Here is an 18,996-nt window from a genome sequence, read left to right on the forward strand (position 1 = left end):
CCAGTGTCTACTATGAAGCAATTATTTTCCTGATTGAAATTGAATGATAGAGCCCTTACTTGCATCTAGCCATTTTAGAAAAACTGGAATTGGTGCTGTGCTAACTTATTAATTTAATATAGCAGAAATGAAGCTTAAAAAAGAATTTGAAGTGAAGGAACGAGATGCGTAAAAAATCTCTGCTAATTTCTTCTTTGATATAAAAGCAATTTATTGTTTCATTTAAAATGTAATTATATTTATGTGTGAAAAATTAGCTGTTAAAAGTACATATGCGTTCTGCAAGTATGTTCCTATCTCTGTTTGCGTATGTGGTAACCGTGTGTTTGTGTGAGACAGAGAAGTATTCCCTGAGAGGAAATAAACTTCTCCAGTTTCTTACTTTCTTCTCCTCATTTAAAAAAGCCAGGTTTTCCTTTGCCATTCTAGATGCTTCAAGATAGCTAGTGTTCTGGGAAAAGAGTAGGAGAGAACAGAGAGGGTTCTGGGAGGAAGGGCTGGTGTTGACAACTTGTTAATGAAACTTCAGTTTTAAAACACATAGAGGATTTCTGAGATAATCTTCTGAAGAAAACAAAAAAAAGCCCTTAGCGTGACATAATCTCTTTCAGTTATATAGCACCTGCCATCCCAGGGAGCTACTATTTAGTAGGTCTTAATTTAATTAGCCTCCAAATATACCTACCACGTTACTGAATAGTGCCATCTCAAATAGACACATGCAAGGAGATAAAGAATGTAAAATTACTATTTTGCATTCAAATTAATGTCCTGTCTCATTTTACCTTCAGCACAGAATAATATTTAGGAAGCAACACTGAGGAGACAGGAGACATCTGAAACTTCATCTGCTTTTGGTTAGATGCTAAAAATTAGCCACTGATTCTTGCTCTTAATGCTTAAAACTATAGAACCTGTAACAGCATTGCCCTACAGTTTGGTGTGTCAAGCTCTGCTAAAGTAGTGCATGAACCTCCTGCACATCCTCCCAGCCTATGGGTTTGCACACCCCAACTGCCTGTCTCTTGGGAATTAATTAGCCAGAAGGCCACAGAAAAGGCTTGTAATAAGAACACACTGTTCTCTTGATAGTTACAAGTTGATTGGGCCAGAAAAACAAGAGATTTAGGAGCCCCTTGTGTAAAAGGGTGATTGAGATTATAGTCTGGATTGAGTCCATATCTAAGTGGTAGGTATATAAATGTTAGTACATCCCCTATGGACAACAACTGAGAGTAGATGAAGGGTCATTCCACTAGGCCAGTGTGGTGGGAACTCTGGAGACTGCCATCGTCCTGACATTCCTCATGAATGAAATTGGAGACATTACGTGTTTTTGGCTACTCTGACAAGTCAAAACTTTCATCAGGCTTCTGAGGATAATACTTAAATTCAGTTGTTTCAGCTCTGTGCGCACACCCGTTGTTGCAGATCTGTGTCTGATCTTTTCATACTGAGCATGCTGTTAGCCTATCCATCATCATTCAAGTGATTCTGCAAGTTTATGTGGGATATATTGCACGGGTGAATTAGGACTGAATTTTCCTCACTCCTTGTGCTAATCATTTCCTCCCTTCTGCTTGAAGTGTTTCCTCTCATTGCCAGAATACAGTTCAAATCAAGCCAAGAAGACAGTGATGGATGAAACCCCACAGGTTTGCCCTGAACAGCAGTTTCAAATGTGAAGAGCTTAACTTGAGCTCAGTCAAATTCCTGAGGTGCATTAAAATTAATTTGGAGGTCTCAGGAGAATCTGTCTTCCTTATGATTTCTGGCATTCACTGTTCCTGGTTAAGGTCCACCCTTTGCAAATATAGGCCAGATTCCCAGAAGGCTGAAATTTGGCTCCAGACTGAAATCAGCTTCCAGGCCAGCTTGAGATACTGAAGTCTAAGAGCATGAAAAAAAAAAGCATTATTGGAAGCCAGCTAAATAATGAAATTTAGACTGGTTCATTCAGGTTTTTGGTTAATTGGTTTGTTTGGTTTATTTATTGTTTGAGTTTAATTTTGAATGGCAAAGATCAGGTTCACTTATTTTTAATCTGCTCTTCTTTTAGACAAACTGATCTAAGTGTAGCTATGGCAATTTAAGCACCAGATTAACATGTATGGGGGAATAGCTGTAGTAGAAGCATTTACAGCTAGACAGCAAATTATAGCGAAATAAAGGTATTATGTTCTGTATTCAGTCCACTGAATTAGCATACAAGCCTGGGAACTGTGAGGGAGTTGCATCCTGTGAGGTGGGCTGAAGAGGGTGCTTATGGCTGAGCTTGTTCATAGCCTTTGGCGAAACCTACTGGAAGATAACATTTTGGTGCAATTACCTGGGATAAATTCAGTCAATATTGCCTCATTGCTCTGCCTTAATTTTCCCAGAATGTTTTTAATGAATCTCTGTCTGTAGAAAAAAGTTAGATAGCAAGCATATAGACTCCTGTAGGGTGTTCAAGAGATGTATAAGAGAATGAGATAGCATGTGAGAGCATACATATATGGAGCACATGTGCATGCGTATCTTCATGTACATACACATAAAATCCTCAACCTATCCCATTTGTTCAGTCAGACCTAATTTTTGAAGGAGGTTAGAAGGCTCAGTACCTTTGATTTCAATCAGAGTTGGTCTTCTGCCAGTGCCTTCTGATAAGTGGGATGTCTCAGTGTTCTGTGAAGTTGTACCGATAAAGTGTTTCTAACATAGAGTAATCTGGAGCCAAGCTTAATCAGATACACATTAGTGAATAGAATGCACTTTTCAAATAATGAAATTCTAGTTGGACCATTCAGTGCAAGATAAGAAAATCACAGCAGATGCTATTAAAGCAAAGGTGGGAGTTGAGGGCATAGACTGCCAAGAAACACTAAGTGTATTTTGCAGAAAACCCACTGATTTTTTTTGTGTCTCTTTCTTTGTATGCCATCTCTCTGCAACTAATTTTCCCCTAGGAAGTTGTAAGGTCACTTTGACTTGTATGTTCAAACCATGTGGTCAGAAAGGGAAAAAAAAAAAGAAAGAAAAAAAAAACAGATAAAAACACATTTGTGAAAATACTTAAATAGTCACTACAAAAGGAAGCTCTTGGCACAGGAACAGATTTTTCTGCGGACTTTTTCAAACTTAATTTTCAAAGCAAATTAAAAGAGTGAACGATGGTCTTTATCTTGACCTAGAGTTTAGGTACTTCACAAGTATTTCAAACTGCAAGTCTGCAGTTTGCTGTAGAATATGATGCACAACAATAAGGAAGAAAGAACCACAGGTCCTTAGAGACAACGTTGATCATTAATGTATTTTACAGGGAAAATAAGCATTTTTCTTGTAGAGATTCTTTTTGGTCTTTTAGCTTTCATGTCTGTCTTGACAAGCACAAGATGGAAAAACAGAATGTACTAAGAAAACCATTCAGAATTATATCTCAGTACCAGAATGTTTTTTTCTTCCTTTCAAGTAATTTATAACACTAAACAAGAGCTTTAACTCTTAAAAGAATGCACAGTGCATGAACTAAACACTGTAAATAGAGATCCTTATGCCATTATGTGCCTGATATAAGTAAGTTAATAAGCAAACAGGATTCTTACGGGTATAGTTAAACATATTTGACCAGCATGACAGTTGAAATGCATTATATATACTTGGATCACAAATGTCAGCAAAGGGTAAAAGGGTCCTAATTAGAAAAACGAATCAAAGTATTCCATGGAGAAATCTGGCAAGGCAAACCAGCATACTTAGAACTGCTGAAGTCTTGTTGGAGTGAGATAATTTTTCTTCTTTGCCATCTTCTGTAGCTCCACAGTGCTCCTATCCTAGGAGAAGGCACTGTCATTGCCTTTTTTCTGCCACACAACATCCCTACAGTCATGACTTCAATTGCTTTTTTTCTGAAAGAGCCTTCAAGGGGTCAAATTTGTCTTCTATCTATGTAGGTGGAAACTGCAGAGACAAGTAAAGGTGAGCACAGAAATGGAGGACAGTAGCAGGAAACCTTTCAGATCATTCTAGTTTTCTTCTTTCATGAAGACACCTTGAGAGAGAAAAGAAATGCTGCCAGAAGCAAACATGTCAAGACCCTCTGAAAAACAATAGAGTCGAACACCCTTAAAACTGAGACAATCATCTTAAAAAGGTGCTTCAATTCTTTCAAGTGTTTTTTTTCGAAGACCAGTTCTCAAAGTTAATTAGCATTCCTAAGACATAAAAGACCTTCTCTGACATGGAAAATGGTAGAAGATATGTAGAAAGCAAATGCGTTACCTTAGCTACCTGTTTGGGGTGACATTTTAAATACGAAAAATAAAGCTGGCAGAATTATAGTGACCTTTCAGCCTGAACAAATAAAATAACATCTGCCAAATCTAAATGGCTGCCTCTAGCTGTAGAAATGATATGCATCTTTGAACACTAATACATAGGCCTTTAGTAGAGCTAGCTTTAGACCTCCTAGACCTAAACAATTCATTTCTCAGCAGAGCGTGAAAGGCTGAAAATTCAGAGCATGGTGTATTGCAAGGGGCAAATGGAGAGCAGCCATGGCTGTGCACTTTTGGAGCCTGAGTAGTCTCCCTCTTTCTAAACCTATCACAAGTCCCTCTTTTTCTTTTGAAAATGCAGGAATTGCTGCTGTTTATCCCTGTGTGTTTGCATTGCCTTTCCTATACGTTCACATTTCTGTGTACTGTAGCAGCCTTTCAAGTTATTTCCCTTTCTAAATTTCCACTGGAAACTCTGGGCACCTGTGACTTGGGAGCAGGTTGTAAGCAAACAAATTGCTGTTAGAAAGGAAACTGGTGGACCTAAAAAAGGACACCTTATCTTTGTAATATTCTCCATAGGAAAAGAATAACTTTCGGAAGTAGCTTTCCTGCTTCCCCAAGCTCTTTTTAATGTCAGGTGTCAGCTATGCCAGCAGAGAGAGCAAGTTCTTGACTGCACCCACCAAAAGCTAAGAGCAGTTCATAGCTTTTATTACGTTCTTTGTCAGGAATATTTACATGCCTTTCCATCTTCACCTCTAATACGACTTAAATTCTGAGCTGCTGCATGCATGGAAAATCTTGTTCTGCTCTTAGGTCATTCATGGGAACTATAATGGGGACACTGGTATTTTACCTAGCTAACATGGAAGGGATACAGGCCCCATAAATGGCAACTGTAATTAGCCAAAAAATACTGAATTTCATAGTGATTTCCAAAGGTTAAAGGAAGTTCATGCAATTTGCTGCCTGGGTTAATATAAGCGGCCTTCAATTTAAGCAAATAATGCAAACAGTCTTATTATTTAGCAGCCATATTGTTAACATTATGTAGAACTTCAGTTTCACTTTTGAAGCAGAGAAGTTTTTTAATTCACTACAAAGGCATGTATCATATTTGCCTTGAAGAAGTCATAAACTGTAATCTAGGCCAAGAATTAGCCTTGGAGATATGAGATAATTTGGAGGTGGGGTGTCAATCTGAACAAGGAATTCAAGCTCTGGCATCTGGTATACATCTGAGGGATTTTCAGTGGTAGGGACTGGTGGTTAAAGAATTGCCTGCTTGCTCTACAGATGTTAGAATTTCATTTTTTTTATATTCAATTTGCTTGTAGGCTTTCATTTGTTTACCACTGCTATGTGTATAAAACTGACCGTAAGATCTACCATACCAATATCTTCATAGTTTCAGTATTAACATTCCAGGACAAAAGGCCCAGTCTCAGGATATTCCTTCAGGGACTGGAGCACCTCTCCTGTAAGGAAGGACTGAGAGATCTTGGACTTTTCTTCCTGTAGAAGAGGAGGCTCAGGGCGATCTTATCAATGTGTATCTGAAGTTGGGATGCAGAGAGGATGGAGGCACGCTCCTTCCAGTGTGAGGATAAGAGGCAATAGGCACAACCTGGAGCACAAGAGGTTCCCTCAGAACAGCAGGCAGCACTTCTGTGTTGTGCAGGTAATGGAGCACAGGCACAGATTGCCCAGGGGCTGTAGAGCCTCCTCCTTGGAGATCTTCAAAAGCCACCTGGATGTAGGCCTGGCCATCCTGCTCTGCATGTCCCTCCTTGAGCAAAAGCTGGGCCACATGAACCCAAAGGTGCCTTCAAACCTCAACCACACTGTGATGCTGTGATTAAGTTTGTAATGGAAGGGTAAACTCTAAGTTTGCCAGTCTTAGTGGATGTACTTGAGCCAAATCAAGGTTTGGAGATACCCTTCAGAGCATTTCTAACCTGCACTGTGTCCATCATCACTGGGGACAGTTCCCTTCTCACATGCAAAGGGCTAGCACTGCCTGATGCTCACTGGGAAATCAATGTTCCCTCCTGCAAGGAAACTGTTATGTCATGGTCTGAACTGATGATTGAGCACCTGGTGAAGGAGTATGGCTGGTCCAGGAAGCACAGATGCAAGCAATTCAGTGACCAGAAGTGGTGGACCCTGCATCCACCCCTCCCCAGGCTCATTTAAGGTTTAGCCTCCTAAGGGAGAATATCTCTTAGATGAAGGCTACTTTCTGAGGAGTGCTCTGTAGATAGAGACTATCATCACTTGGGTGAGTTAACTTTTTCCTATATATGGTTATTGATATCCCTAATGGTGTTCTGCCTGGTATCACAAAGAATTTTTCAGAAATAATTTCATTGCTTCCTAGGACCAGCACCTCCACAACGTCCCAGTTGAGCCTTTTGGCTCCAGTGTTTTCCCTGTTGCTCTAGTTAAGAGTAGATGATCCAATGGCTCCTGGCAGTCCTCTGTCCAGTTCTACCCTCTCGAAAGTGCTCCAGTGCTACATTAGGCTATTAATCATACTAATTTTCAGTGCAACTTCTGTGCCAATGAATTCAGACTTGATACTGAAAGTGTTTTTAGATGTGTAACTATTTGAAGCTTATCTGCACACAGATTTTTGTTCTGTTTAATAACAGCTGTAGATTTGTAATGTACATTTGTGTATTAATTACCTTTTAACAATACAGCCTCCTAAGTTTTACAGGCCCTTTATTGGTTGTTATAACTGTCTTTAATGGAATAAAAAGTCCTGTACTGAAAGGGAATGACAGATTTATACATATGCATCTGTATGCAAAAATGATTGTGTTTGTGTTGCAGAACTTTACAGATTTTTCACCCCTACTAAAAATAGTATTAAAAATGTTCATATGCCAAACCTTAGCTATTTTTTTTCAGGCCTTCAGATGAGGACTAATTCAGCATTACTGACTTAATTCAGCCTTTCACTTTACCTTAGACTGACTCTTAATCAATCTTCCAGCAAAGCAAATCACTTGTAAAGAAAATATCTGGTCGGGAGTTGAAGTGCTTGAATCAACCATTTTAAATTCATATTTTCAATGAAATGGATGTAACTGTCTGTGTAGACCAACACTTACTGATAATACATATTTTCTCTGATGCAATTTGTTTCTCTTAGATAGTCTTTTCATTTGAGCTTTCCCTGCCCAGGAATGAATACTTTCTGAGCTAATAGTAGCATGTGATGTTTATGAGGCTCTGAAGTCCCTGCCTATTATGTCATGCCCCTTTCAATGACCATTGTGTTTATATTTCCCTTAAGTTGTCCTTCTCAAAATATGCTATAACAGAGATTGATGTAGTCAGCTCTCTTTTGTCCTGTTTGTCTAGGGAATTACTGTCACAAGAGGAAAAATTGTTCTTCATTCTCGTGATGTGTCTGTGTTCTCTCTGCCTTCTTCTCTGATTATCTTTACAAACAAAATGGCTAAACTGAATTCACAGGGAGTTTAAAGATTTCTTATAAATTCATGTCCTTCAAGACCAGCTATTCCTTGAGGCGTGTATTCTTACAGGCATTTTACTATTCTTAGTGCTTTTTGGATTTTGAGCTATATGCTAAGATGTAACTAATAATGAAAAAGAGAATTCCCATTAAACTAAAAATTGTAGTTCTTTAATGACCAGCATTTGCTTTCAAGTATTAATGTGACTGCTGTCTTGCCAGCTCCTGCTATTTTTTCCTTTGGCTTGTATGCTACTGCAAGCATGTCACCTCTTAAGTTCCTTCTTTTTTTTTGTAAAGCTCTACTGTACATTGTAATATTGGTAAGAGATCAAACCAGGGTGTGTAAAAAGGTAAAATTCCCATTAGATTCCTAAGGGCCTTTCTCTCACCAAGGCTCTTTGGATTTGGCCTATGGGAACTGATGAAAGGCTGAAATGAAAATGCTGCCATTTGTCTTAGACTTTTCCCCCTATGCAAAACACAAGCCAAAAATGTTATTCCAAAGATTTCTGAATGTTGCATTTGCAAAGCACATGGGTAGAGTTCATGGTGCGGTGTTCAACTTAATATTCAAGATCATTACTTTGTGAGATGCTGTTCAGCACTGCTAATACTATTAGCTGGTAGATTTGTTTTGAATTGAATCTTATATAAAGTTCTTCAAGCAGGCAACAATTAAAGTGCATTCTCCATTAGTCAGAACCACTTCTAAGCACCAACTGGAATTTAGCTTGAACTATTAAATAATACTGACAGTCATTTGAATATCAATAAAAATCACAAAAGTACTGTCTGTCCGTATCTTAATGAGTGATTAATCCCACATTCCTTCCTGAATCTTAAAGATTGTTCCATCCAAACAAGAGTGTTCAAGTAATTAGGTGTTCTGTATCAGAGGATTTACTGAAAGCTTTTCCTGAGTACTTCAAAAGGAAAACCTGAAATACAGACTCCTGTATAAGTAGGCTGAAAAAATAGTTATTTACAGCATAGTTATTTCCAAACAAAATTCTCAGTTGTAAGCTTCCTCTAAGCTAGAAAGTGCAGGCAGGTTCTAACAAAACTCTTACAAGAATTTTGGAAGGTTTTGGGGGGGAAGGAAGCGGAAAGTTGCCAATAGTTAATTTTTAGTGGTTAATGGAGGCAGCTAGCTTCTCCTGCTTCATGTGCTGGACCCCAAGAGTCACAACTGGATTTATCCTGGCACACACCAGTAGTCTTGGAAACAGATACTTATATGGAAGGAAACTAATTATATTTTGTCAGTGGGGATAAAATATGGGCTTATTTTGTCTTTGAGGATAACATGTAGCCCGTACCCTATGCATTCTGATTCTGTAGTATTTGCACTACTGTTGATTCTTTTGACTTTCACAAAAAGTACTTCAGGCATCTCCACTGCTTTAAAAACGTACATTTTTTTTAATATTTTTTTTTTTCCTTTTTTGGACCAAGAAGGTTGCAGCTGTCAGCTCTTGTCCTGTGGAAGTTGACACTGGAAAGCTGCCTGCTCTGCAGGCAGCTTCATCTATTTAATTTATCAAAGACACCAGAGGAAGTAACAGACAACATGGGTTCTTGTAAGTAACAGAGCATAGCTGTTGCTTCTTCTAGGAGGTGAGTTTGACCAGATGTTCACCAGCTTGCCACTGAAGGGTTCCCCAGCAAAGCTGGCCGTGAACTGGTGCAGGAATGCTCAAGGGTATTTATCCTGCTATCTGCTCCCAAGCTTCATCTCCATGTTGAGCCCTCCCCTGTGCATGGTTCAGAGTGATAAATAGCCCATGTCCCTCTGGAAATGGTTTGAAAGATGGATGCTGGGAGAGACTCAGCTTCCCAGAGGGGCCTGAGCATCTCTATGTGTGCAGTGTGAATAACAAACACTGTTACCCAGGAGGTGAGCTTGCCCCCAGGCTGCAATGGCTCCAGCCCTGAGACCTTCATTTGCAGTGTGTTGCTGTGTACTTTGCTCCTATGGGAACTACTAAAGGGCTAAGAAAGGCACCAAGAATTCTTTGCCTTATTCTAGACTCATCCTAATTTGGTGTTGGGGTGCCGCACAGCTGCTTTTTGGAGGACTGGAAAACACACTTGCTAGCCAGTGCTTAGAAGAAGTCAGAGGCACTGCTGTCCAGCTATGCCCATTTCTTTACAAGAGTAAAGGCAAGAGACAGGGGTTTCCATGTAGAAGCCTGAAAAGCCCTTCAGTCTGTAGAAAGTAAAGAAACTCAGAGGGAGGCTGAAGAGGAGTCAGGAACTGGATTTAGCTATTCAAAGTGCCCCTGCATTAACCGACAAAGCCATGTTTCCCTAATGAATTTGAGTAAGTGTTGCTGATCTAGGAAGCCTGCGTGGACTCTTCTGACACAAAGAGACAGCCTTTGGCTTCTCAGGGAATACAGAACATGGATCTTTGCTTTCTCTGGTCTTGCTCTGTGTTCATTTAGGAAGCCTCTTGTCCCTAGGGATGTGCTCTCACACAGGCAACTGATTCTAGGGCTGCATCCTTAGTAAAATATAGGAAACTCCTGTATTTCCCAGTAGTGGAAACCAAGAGGCCTCAGGGGCTCATAACAATTTCATCAGCTTTTGATGAAGCAGACACTGTGGTTAAAGAGCACATAGGTGTGTGCTGTAATACAGGAAACATGAGCACCTACATGAGTAGAAGCTGTTAGCTTGCTAAATACCTAAATGCTAGTCTCTGATTAAAATAGAAAAAGTGGCTGTTACATAGCATCAGTAGCAACAACTGGTCTGAAGATGTATAGCAGGCTGTAAATTTTTCTCACTTTGTTTCTTCATTTTCATTTTGTATTCTGGCCCATGGTACGTAGTGAAGAAAATGCACTAATGTTGGGTTTCCTTTTGTCATTTTGTCTGTTCCTTATTAAACTCACATTTCATCACACCCACTTCTACCATCTCCCTATACCAGCACTTCACATACTGCATGTCCACAGTTTGGCCTTGTCAGATAAGGAGGGGTGCTGGGGTTGACTGGTCACATTTGATTAATTCAGGTAGCCATGAAAATTCAGATGGCCATTAAATGCTGCTATTAGTCATGGCCATTTGGGAAGGATCACCCAGTCATGGAATATGCTGCAGAATGCTTTAGTGGTTGTAATGAGAGGGATGTAATCACTTTGTTTATGCCTATAAAGTGTTTTGCTTTGTATTAAAGGAGATATTTCACTGAAATCTTAATGCTTCAAGGGGAAATTAAATACAAGAAGTGGGGGGTTGGTTTTATTTTTGATAATGTAGGTATGTTCTGGAAATAAGGCTTTTAACAGTTTTTATGATGAAATATTCCCCATTAGGATCTGTCCTCATGTGGATCTCATCTCAGTGACACAGGTGAAGATGCTGCACTCATAATTTAAACTAAATTAAGCCCATACATTTGGCTGCTGGTAAATTGCCAGATCCATGCTTGGTTGGACAAGCTTTGGTCACTGCTGTGCTACAGGATGTATTGTGGTTTCCCTTTGCACATTAAACCTTAATGCTGCCATCAAAAAATAATTTGATTGGAAAATTAAGAACTGGCTGTTACGGCTTGTACCTTCCTGGAAAAGGGAATTAAAACTGAACTGATTTATCCCTTTCTTCGGAGCAAAAAGAATAAGCATTAGAATGTTCTGATAAGAAAGTAAGCATTGCTGCTAAATAAACTTTTTTTATGTATTCATGCTTACCTAATAAGAAAGCAAACCCATGCTTACCTAATAAGAAGCAAAACAGAACAATCTGTTATTTAACACAACAAATACTGTTGAGATACAAATACAGTTAAGTTTTTTCTGGTAACTAGGCAACAGAAGAAAATACCACTTATCTGAATTGCTGTTTATTCTACTTTTTTTTAAGCTCTTCAATTGTGATTTTTATTCTCCTCACCTCAAACACAAAAGGAGCAATTGTTCATGGTATGGCTAAATTGTTTAATGACCTGTTTGATACCACGGTGAATCAGACATCAGAATAAGCATCTTGGATTGCTGCAGCTAGCCAGTAATGGTTTTTGATCTTCTCACAAATGTTTCAGTAGATTATGTAACATAAGCAAATGTCCTCTACTGATTTAGGCAATTGTAATAAATATGGACTACATGAGGCATGAAATCAGAACATTTCCATTCTTTCCAAAGAATGCAAATGGCTTCTCATTCATGTGTATCATCCTAAGGACTTTTTAGATGAAGCACATGGTAGCAATATAATCTTTGACACTTCTAAACTGAAGGCTTTTTTCCAGAGCTGCGTGTATTACCATCAGATGGATGGTTTCATTAACATGAAAATCTGTAGCAAGAATTGCTCAGAGCCATAACCAGACTGGGCTTGCATATGGCTGTATGCTTGTGCATGCCCATGCTTGCCCACACTGTCTAAACAAAGAGCTACTGAATATAACTATTCTTAATCTCAATTTCTAGCTATAGATGTACAATAAAATGTGCAGCTGGAAGAAAGGAAGTGAGGACAAATGGCAACATTTGGGATCGAATCCCAGAGTAGCTCAGCAGACTGAAAGACCTTGATGAAGCCGAACCATGGGCAGTGAGATCAGTTCTGCACTCAAGGGAACAGGTCCACAAGCAATCAGGATTTGGTTTTCATGTCCTTCTCAGTTCTCTCTTCTAGAATAACTGAGATCTGAGGAATTGACTCCTGTTCGCAAGGTATTTGGGAGGTTTCTTTGTCTGCCTTGTACTGGAGCAAGAGCTGAGGGAGTATTATCTGGATGGGAGTATTCAAGACAAACACATTCCTTAAAACAAGGGAGAAAGAAGGGAAAATTTGTTTGCAAACCAGATAGGGACAATTCATTCCCATTATTGGTTTAGAGAACCACACCTGGTTTTGAGTTTGTGTGAATGCTATACCTTGCTCTCCCAGGAAGGTTTTAGGTTGGTTAGCTGCCAATTCCTGGGCTGTGAATCCTGTCAGACTATTTACACGTATCCTAGTTAATCAACTACTGTTTGTAAAGCCCTTTAAACTTGGAAAGCACTCCTATAAATATTTAGTATTATCATATAATTACACTACCACATCTCAATTAAATGCACAATTGGGCATGCTTTAATTATGCAATTAAAATGTCACTAGATGTATTTTAAATGTAGATATCTCACTCAAAGCTGACCTCTCATCAAGTTTAGGATGGAAACCTGGAGCAAAATGAGAATTCTTGATTTTTGAAACTCTGGAGAGCCAGCTTTTCATGAGAATGAATTGATCTATCCACAGTACAGAATTTTTTCCACAGCTACAAATATAGGTGACTTTTTCTTTCTGTTTGGCTTACATCATGAACACTTTTTGTAGACAAAACAGGGATTAACCTGCTTTTTTGTTTGCTTTTGACTTTACTGCCTTCCTTCATTAATATAATGGAAAAAGAATGTCATTCAAGATCTTGTCCCAGATATAAATCATAACCCTGAAATCAATGGAATATATACCATGTCTTATGATATACTGAAATAAATTAAAGCAATCACATGCTGAAGCATTCTCTCTCTCCTCCTGAGAGTAAAAAAGGCATCAATTCTCAAAGAGCAATATATATGTTGTCATCTGATTATTAGGAATATAGTATTACTTCCTACTCCCTTCTCTTCATGCTGAGTAGTAAGCTTGCCCATATGGTTGACAAGCTAAGCAGTGCTCTGGCTTCAGAGGAAGGAAAAAAAATTTAAAATATCTGATATAACTTTCTGGTAGCAATTTTTTAGTCTTCTAACTTTCTCTAGCTTTAGGAAACTCTATTACTTAAGATTTTCTCTGCAAACATAACAATCTTGACTTACTAGATGAAGTAGTTGCTTTCCTAGATAGCAGTATTGTTGCTGTAGTTCCCATTCTTCCTTTCTCCCTCTAGTGCTCTCACTTAATCATTTCTTGTCATTTATTTTCTTGTCAATTAAATGATTTTTGGGGAAATGTGTAGGCAGTTTTTGTCTATTTGTAGGGAACTGCATACGTCCGAAGTTTAGGTCTTAAGATATAATCACCACTGAATAATAACGCGTCTGAAACTTCATGTTTGAGCAGCGTGCTCCACAACCAACCTAAGATAGTTTCAAAGCCAGAGCTGTCATGAGTCCTTCTTATATATTGCTTGAATGTGAGTGTACTGGCCACAGCTTGAACTCAGGAGAAATGTGAGCTCCACTAGAATGATACCAGACGACGAGAATGAAAACAACTCTTCAGGACAGGAACTGCCTTTGAGTGTGTCTGCATAGCATTTATAGCATATCCTGACAATAGGACTTCAGTAACAGTGTCTAAAATGCAATTACATAATGCATATATATATATAATAGCACTGCAATAATGACACATTCTAAACTATATTTGGAAACCCCAACAAGAAAAGAACTTTCTCTTCTTTTTTTAAAATTTAACCGTGGGTATAAAGTGTCTTTGATATATGAAGCATTTTATGAAACAATCTTTTTATTTTAATAACTGCTAATTTGCACACATAACATCAATTGCTGGTGCAATTAATTGTGGATGCAAATGAGGATGTTTAGCTGTCTAATCACCTGATTATGCCGATAAATCAGTGACAGTAATTATGTGTGTAAATGCTCATTTTAGCCAGCAATTTGGCCAAAATTGATGGGACAGAAATAAACACCCTGGGCTGAAATTTGGTCCCTAGTGTGTAAAAAGAGAAAGTATCTTCTTCCCCTGCCTCTTGTCTAAATTGCAGAAAGTAAAGTAGACAAAGAGCAATGACTCCCCAGTCCCCAATAACTCACTGCCAATGTTTCACAATAAAGTGCAATGGGAGAGGAAATATTTCCATAAGGGTTCATTAATCACAACGTATTTGCCATGCACAACCACTCTGCAGAGCAGGTGAAGAACCCTAAGGGATGTTGCCTGGCACAGCATGTCATTTTCCTAATAGGAAGAGTATTTTTTGCACAAATGCTGTAAAACTGAAGTTGCAGATGGCTCCGTTGGCAGGGTTAGAGCTTCTTGGCACAACCTTCAGCAGACAAAGCTACTTTAGATATTTATAGCAAGGGTCAGGGATATCTCAAAAGAAGGATGCTGAAGAGGCTGTCTGCCCCACTAAGTGCGCTCTTCTCAGGTGTGCCCCTTGGAAGTACATATGAATCAGGCCAAAACAAAACAACCCACAAAACACAAACTGCAGAACAGCATGCAAATCTTGTCTGTTCCTGTTGTGATGCAGGACTCTAAAGACCTAGGAATAACTAAATCAGTTGCAACCAAAAACTTAGGTGTTGAAAGGACTCTGCTAGCAAAACTGTAAAAACAAACAAACAACAACAAAGAAACTCCTATATATTCAGAGCCAACTGATGCAGTTTTAATTTAAATTTGATTTTTAATGTTTTTTGTTTTTCTATTGCTGTGATTTGTGTTGTCAGTAGAAGTGTTGCTGGCTCAGGTATGAGCTCTGTGGTGCTCCCTGGTTTTGTTTGATGTATGTTCCTGAGTGAAGCTGTTGCTCCGATGTGTACATTGGGTACGAGGGTCTGTTGGGCACTTATTCTCTGCTGGGGCAGCTGAACCCTGGGTTCTTCTGTCAGTCAGAGTACCCAGGTACTTCTGGAGTTAGGACTGATTAGAACAAAAGGTTACAGGCAGCTGATACATATAGTCCTCACAACTCACTGTGCTCTACTAGGTGTGAGAAGGATTTTATGATGAAAGCATATGAGAAGAAGGAGAAATGCTGGAATGCTGTATCTTAACCAATTGAGAAGTTGTTAAAATTTGTTAAATGTGTCCTTATTAGGAAATACAGTTTTGCTTTAAAAAAGGCTGTGAAAATAATTAAAAAGATCAAAATATCATAAGAAATTACTTCAGGTCCACGATGTAGCAGAGTCAGAGAGAGAAAGGACAGTATGTTAATCTTGAAAACTTTTCATTAAGTTAGACTGTTTTTTCAGCTAGCCTCAATTATTATTACAAACTATGTTTGTAGGAGCAGAGTGGGAGTCCAGATTTTCTGACAGAATAACAAGATAAAAAGCCTCCTATGAAGCAGATTTTCTCTTTCCTTCAGCTCCTGCCCCACACCTGACAGGTTAGAGAGCAGAAGGGCAGACCAGTGGCCACGCAGAGTGATCGTCGTGCTATGGCCCGTGTCTCAGGAGACCACTGCAGGCTCTTCAAGGATCGTGGAAAGCATCCCAGCAGCCAGGTGGCATGCTGTCATAGGATATCCCTTGCTTTCTAAAACAGATCAGTGCTCTGGCATCCACTGAAATCTATGTTGTTGGCTGATGGCCAGATATTTCTCCGGTTGCTTGAACAGGCCATCAGAGCTGACACATACTTTTTGCCCACTAGAGAGCTGGAACACCTCTCCTATGAAGAAACGATGAGGGAGTTGAGCTTCTTCAGCTCGGAGAAGAAAAGGTTTTGTGGAGACCTCGTTGTGGCCTTTCAGTATTTGAAAGGAGCTTATAAACCTGAGAGAGTCTAACTTTTACACCATCTGATAGTGGTAGGACAAGGGGAATAGCTTTAAACTAAAAGAGGGGAAATTAAGGTTAGATGTTAGGAGCAAATTCATTACTCAGAGGCTGGTGAGGCATTGGCACAGACTGCCCAGAGAAGTTATGAATGTTCCATGCCTGAAGGTATTCACAGCCAGGTTGAATGGGGCCCTGAGCAGCCTGATCCAGTGGTTGGCAACCCTGTCCATGCATTCTATGATTCAACAACTTATTAATTCCCTTATCTGTCAATTACAACCACAATTGTTGGGCTCCTGGCTCCTGCTGGTGCTCCCTGCTGCTGCACAGAAGCAGTCATAGTGAGCTAGTTCTCATCACCAAGGCGACTCATAGCCAGATCTACACTCCTCCTAAAATAGGAACTTGCTGATGGATCTGTCTTTCTACAATAGTCAATCCATGAGAAAAATCAGTATGCATTCGACTGTATCTGAAACATAGTAATAGTAAACTCTAGACCTGTGAAGAATCAGGAGCTCATCCATAGCAAGGCTTGGCCTTGGTGGTCTTCCAAGTCCACACAGAGCTCCACAGACCTGGACTCTGCTCTTTGCAGTTTCTGAGTAGAGGCCATCACAGAATCAGGTTTTTTTTCCTACCGTTATTTGAAAAAGCTCCAAGGGAGACCACATAATCAATTTATCTCCCCTACATTTCTGTTCAGAAAATTGGGTCTGTGAAAGAGGTACTATTTAACAAATGTATGTGTATATAATGCTAAGCTTTGTAAACAGTTTTATAAAGGCAAATCTTGTCCTCAGTTCAGTTTACTATTATCACATCAACTATTACAAATTACAGTATGATATTCCTTTTAAATAAATGTTCAGAACATTGAAGTGCATTGGGAAAATACAGGTTATTTTTGAGCAAAATAACTAAATATAAATGATTTTTGAGCAAAACTGTTACCTGTAAAATATCATTCTGCATTTCTATAATTTCTCTCTTTTATTTCCAGGTATTTCCACACTATATACTTGGGTATCCGGAGTCGACAGAGTGGAGAGAATGACAGATGGCGGTTTTATTGGAAAATGGTGTATGAGTATGCAGATGTGAGTATGCTGCATTTGCTAGCCACGTTTCTGGAAAGTGCACCACAGCTGGTCCTGCAGCTCTGTATTGTTGTACAGACTCGTACACTCCAGGCTCTCCAAGGTAGGAGTTCATTTAATCTACTTGCTTTTAGCATTTTAGGAAGATGCAATTCTTCCTGCAAGATAGGAGGAGGTAATTTATGCACATTTCAAACTGCTGTGTGCCTCATACTCCTTTCATGAAGTGCAAATCTTGTCTACTAGCTTCCATTAAGCTGTTAACTATGACTTGTCGAGAAAGCCTGTACTGTTGGTGTTGTTTCGTTGTTTGTTTGTTGTTGTTTGGGGTTTTGTTTTGTTTTTTTTTTACCATTTCTTATTGCCCTGGGTAGTGGGTAGGATTTACAGTGCTTTCTTTCTATGCAGTCTTGTAATTGAAGAGCTCTTCTGATTATCCACTAGGACAATGTTAAGACTGCATTGCTCAGGGCAGCGCTCTTCTCCCTCTGCTTTTTCTTGTGAACCTTCAAAAAGCTCCAAACTCTAGAAATGACTTTCATATGGCATTATGCAAGAAGAAAGCAGATATTCTGAGAAAAAAATGCTGGTGTCTGGGGAATAAGTATCCATCAGTTCTCAGCCACGTTTATCTGAAATAATACAAGTTAGCTGCTGAGCATTACAAGAGCACTAATTCCTTCAAGCTATGGGTTTCTACATGGGAAATAGTGTGGCCATCAGGAGCAGGGAGGTAATCACCCCCCGTACTCAACACTGGTGAGGCCGGCACCTTGAGTACGGTGTTCATTTTGGGCCCCTCACCATAAGAAAGACATTGAGGCCTTCAAAAGTGTCCAGAGAAGGGCAACAAAACTGGCAAGGGGTCTGGAGCACAAGTCTTATGAGGAGCAGCTAAGGGAGCTGGGATTGTTTAGAAGAGGAGGCTCAGGGGAGACTTCATTGCACTCTACAACTTCCTGAAGGGAGGATGTGATGAGAAGGGGTTTGGCTTCTTCTGCCAGGCAACAAACAGGACCCAAGGAAATGGCCGCAAGTTGTACCAGAGGAGGTTTGAATTAGACATAAGGAGGAACCATTTCTCTCAGAGAGTGGTCAGGCACTGGAATGGCTGCCCAGGGAGGTGGTGGAGTCGCCATCCCTGGCAGTGTTCAAGATGTGTCTGGATGAGGAGCTACAAGAGATGGTTTAGAGACTTGTGGCAGCAATGGACAGTTGGACTACATGATCTTGCAGGTCATTTCCAACCTTGTGATTCTGTGATTCTATGATTCTTCCTAAGGCTGATGCTTTCAGCAAGCATGATTACTTCTTCAAAATGGTAAATGCATGCACATGTCCTTCTACAGGGCTTGTCAATCAGCGATACAGATATAGAAATAACTCCTTCTCTGCTTCTTTTTTGATTCTACCTTGGGGTATCTGACAGCTTGTCTTTCGTATTGCACTAATGTTTTGTGTTATGGCTGCATGTGGGCAGAAATTATTGGCAAGTGAGTAAGAACTTGGGATCCAGAAGGTAACACAAATATCATGAGAGACTGAAGAGCAGAAAGAAGGAAGGACAGAGGAAGGAAAGTGCCTTTGTACTGAACTGAACTGTTGCAGCACCTTGCTCCAGGAAGTTCTTCATCTTGTTAGTTCATTGCGAGTAA

At 39.6% G+C, this 18,996-nt stretch overlaps 1 protein-coding gene across 2 annotated transcripts in view; it reads left to right on the plus strand.

The window, feature by feature from the left end:
• The window catches only part of XKR4 (XK related 4), a 230,225-nt gene that overhangs the window by 119,916 nt on the left and 91,313 nt on the right, over window positions 1-18,996 (plus strand). For both annotated transcript variants that reach the window (XR_008211064.1, XM_052703173.1), the window contains exon 2: window positions 17,245-17,444. Coding sequence is in view for 1 of the 2 variants with exons in the window: in XM_052703173.1 (XP_052559133.1) it covers window positions 17,245-17,444 (200 nt within the window). In the remaining variant the exon portion in view is untranslated. The remainder of the gene's footprint in view (window positions 1-17,244; window positions 17,445-18,996) is intronic.

This window comes from Tympanuchus pallidicinctus, unplaced genomic scaffold, assembly GCF_026119805.1.
Source record: "Tympanuchus pallidicinctus isolate F22 unplaced genomic scaffold, pur_lepc_1.0 scaffold5, whole genome shotgun sequence".
NCBI lineage: Eukaryota > Metazoa > Chordata > Aves > Galliformes > Phasianidae > Tympanuchus > Tympanuchus pallidicinctus.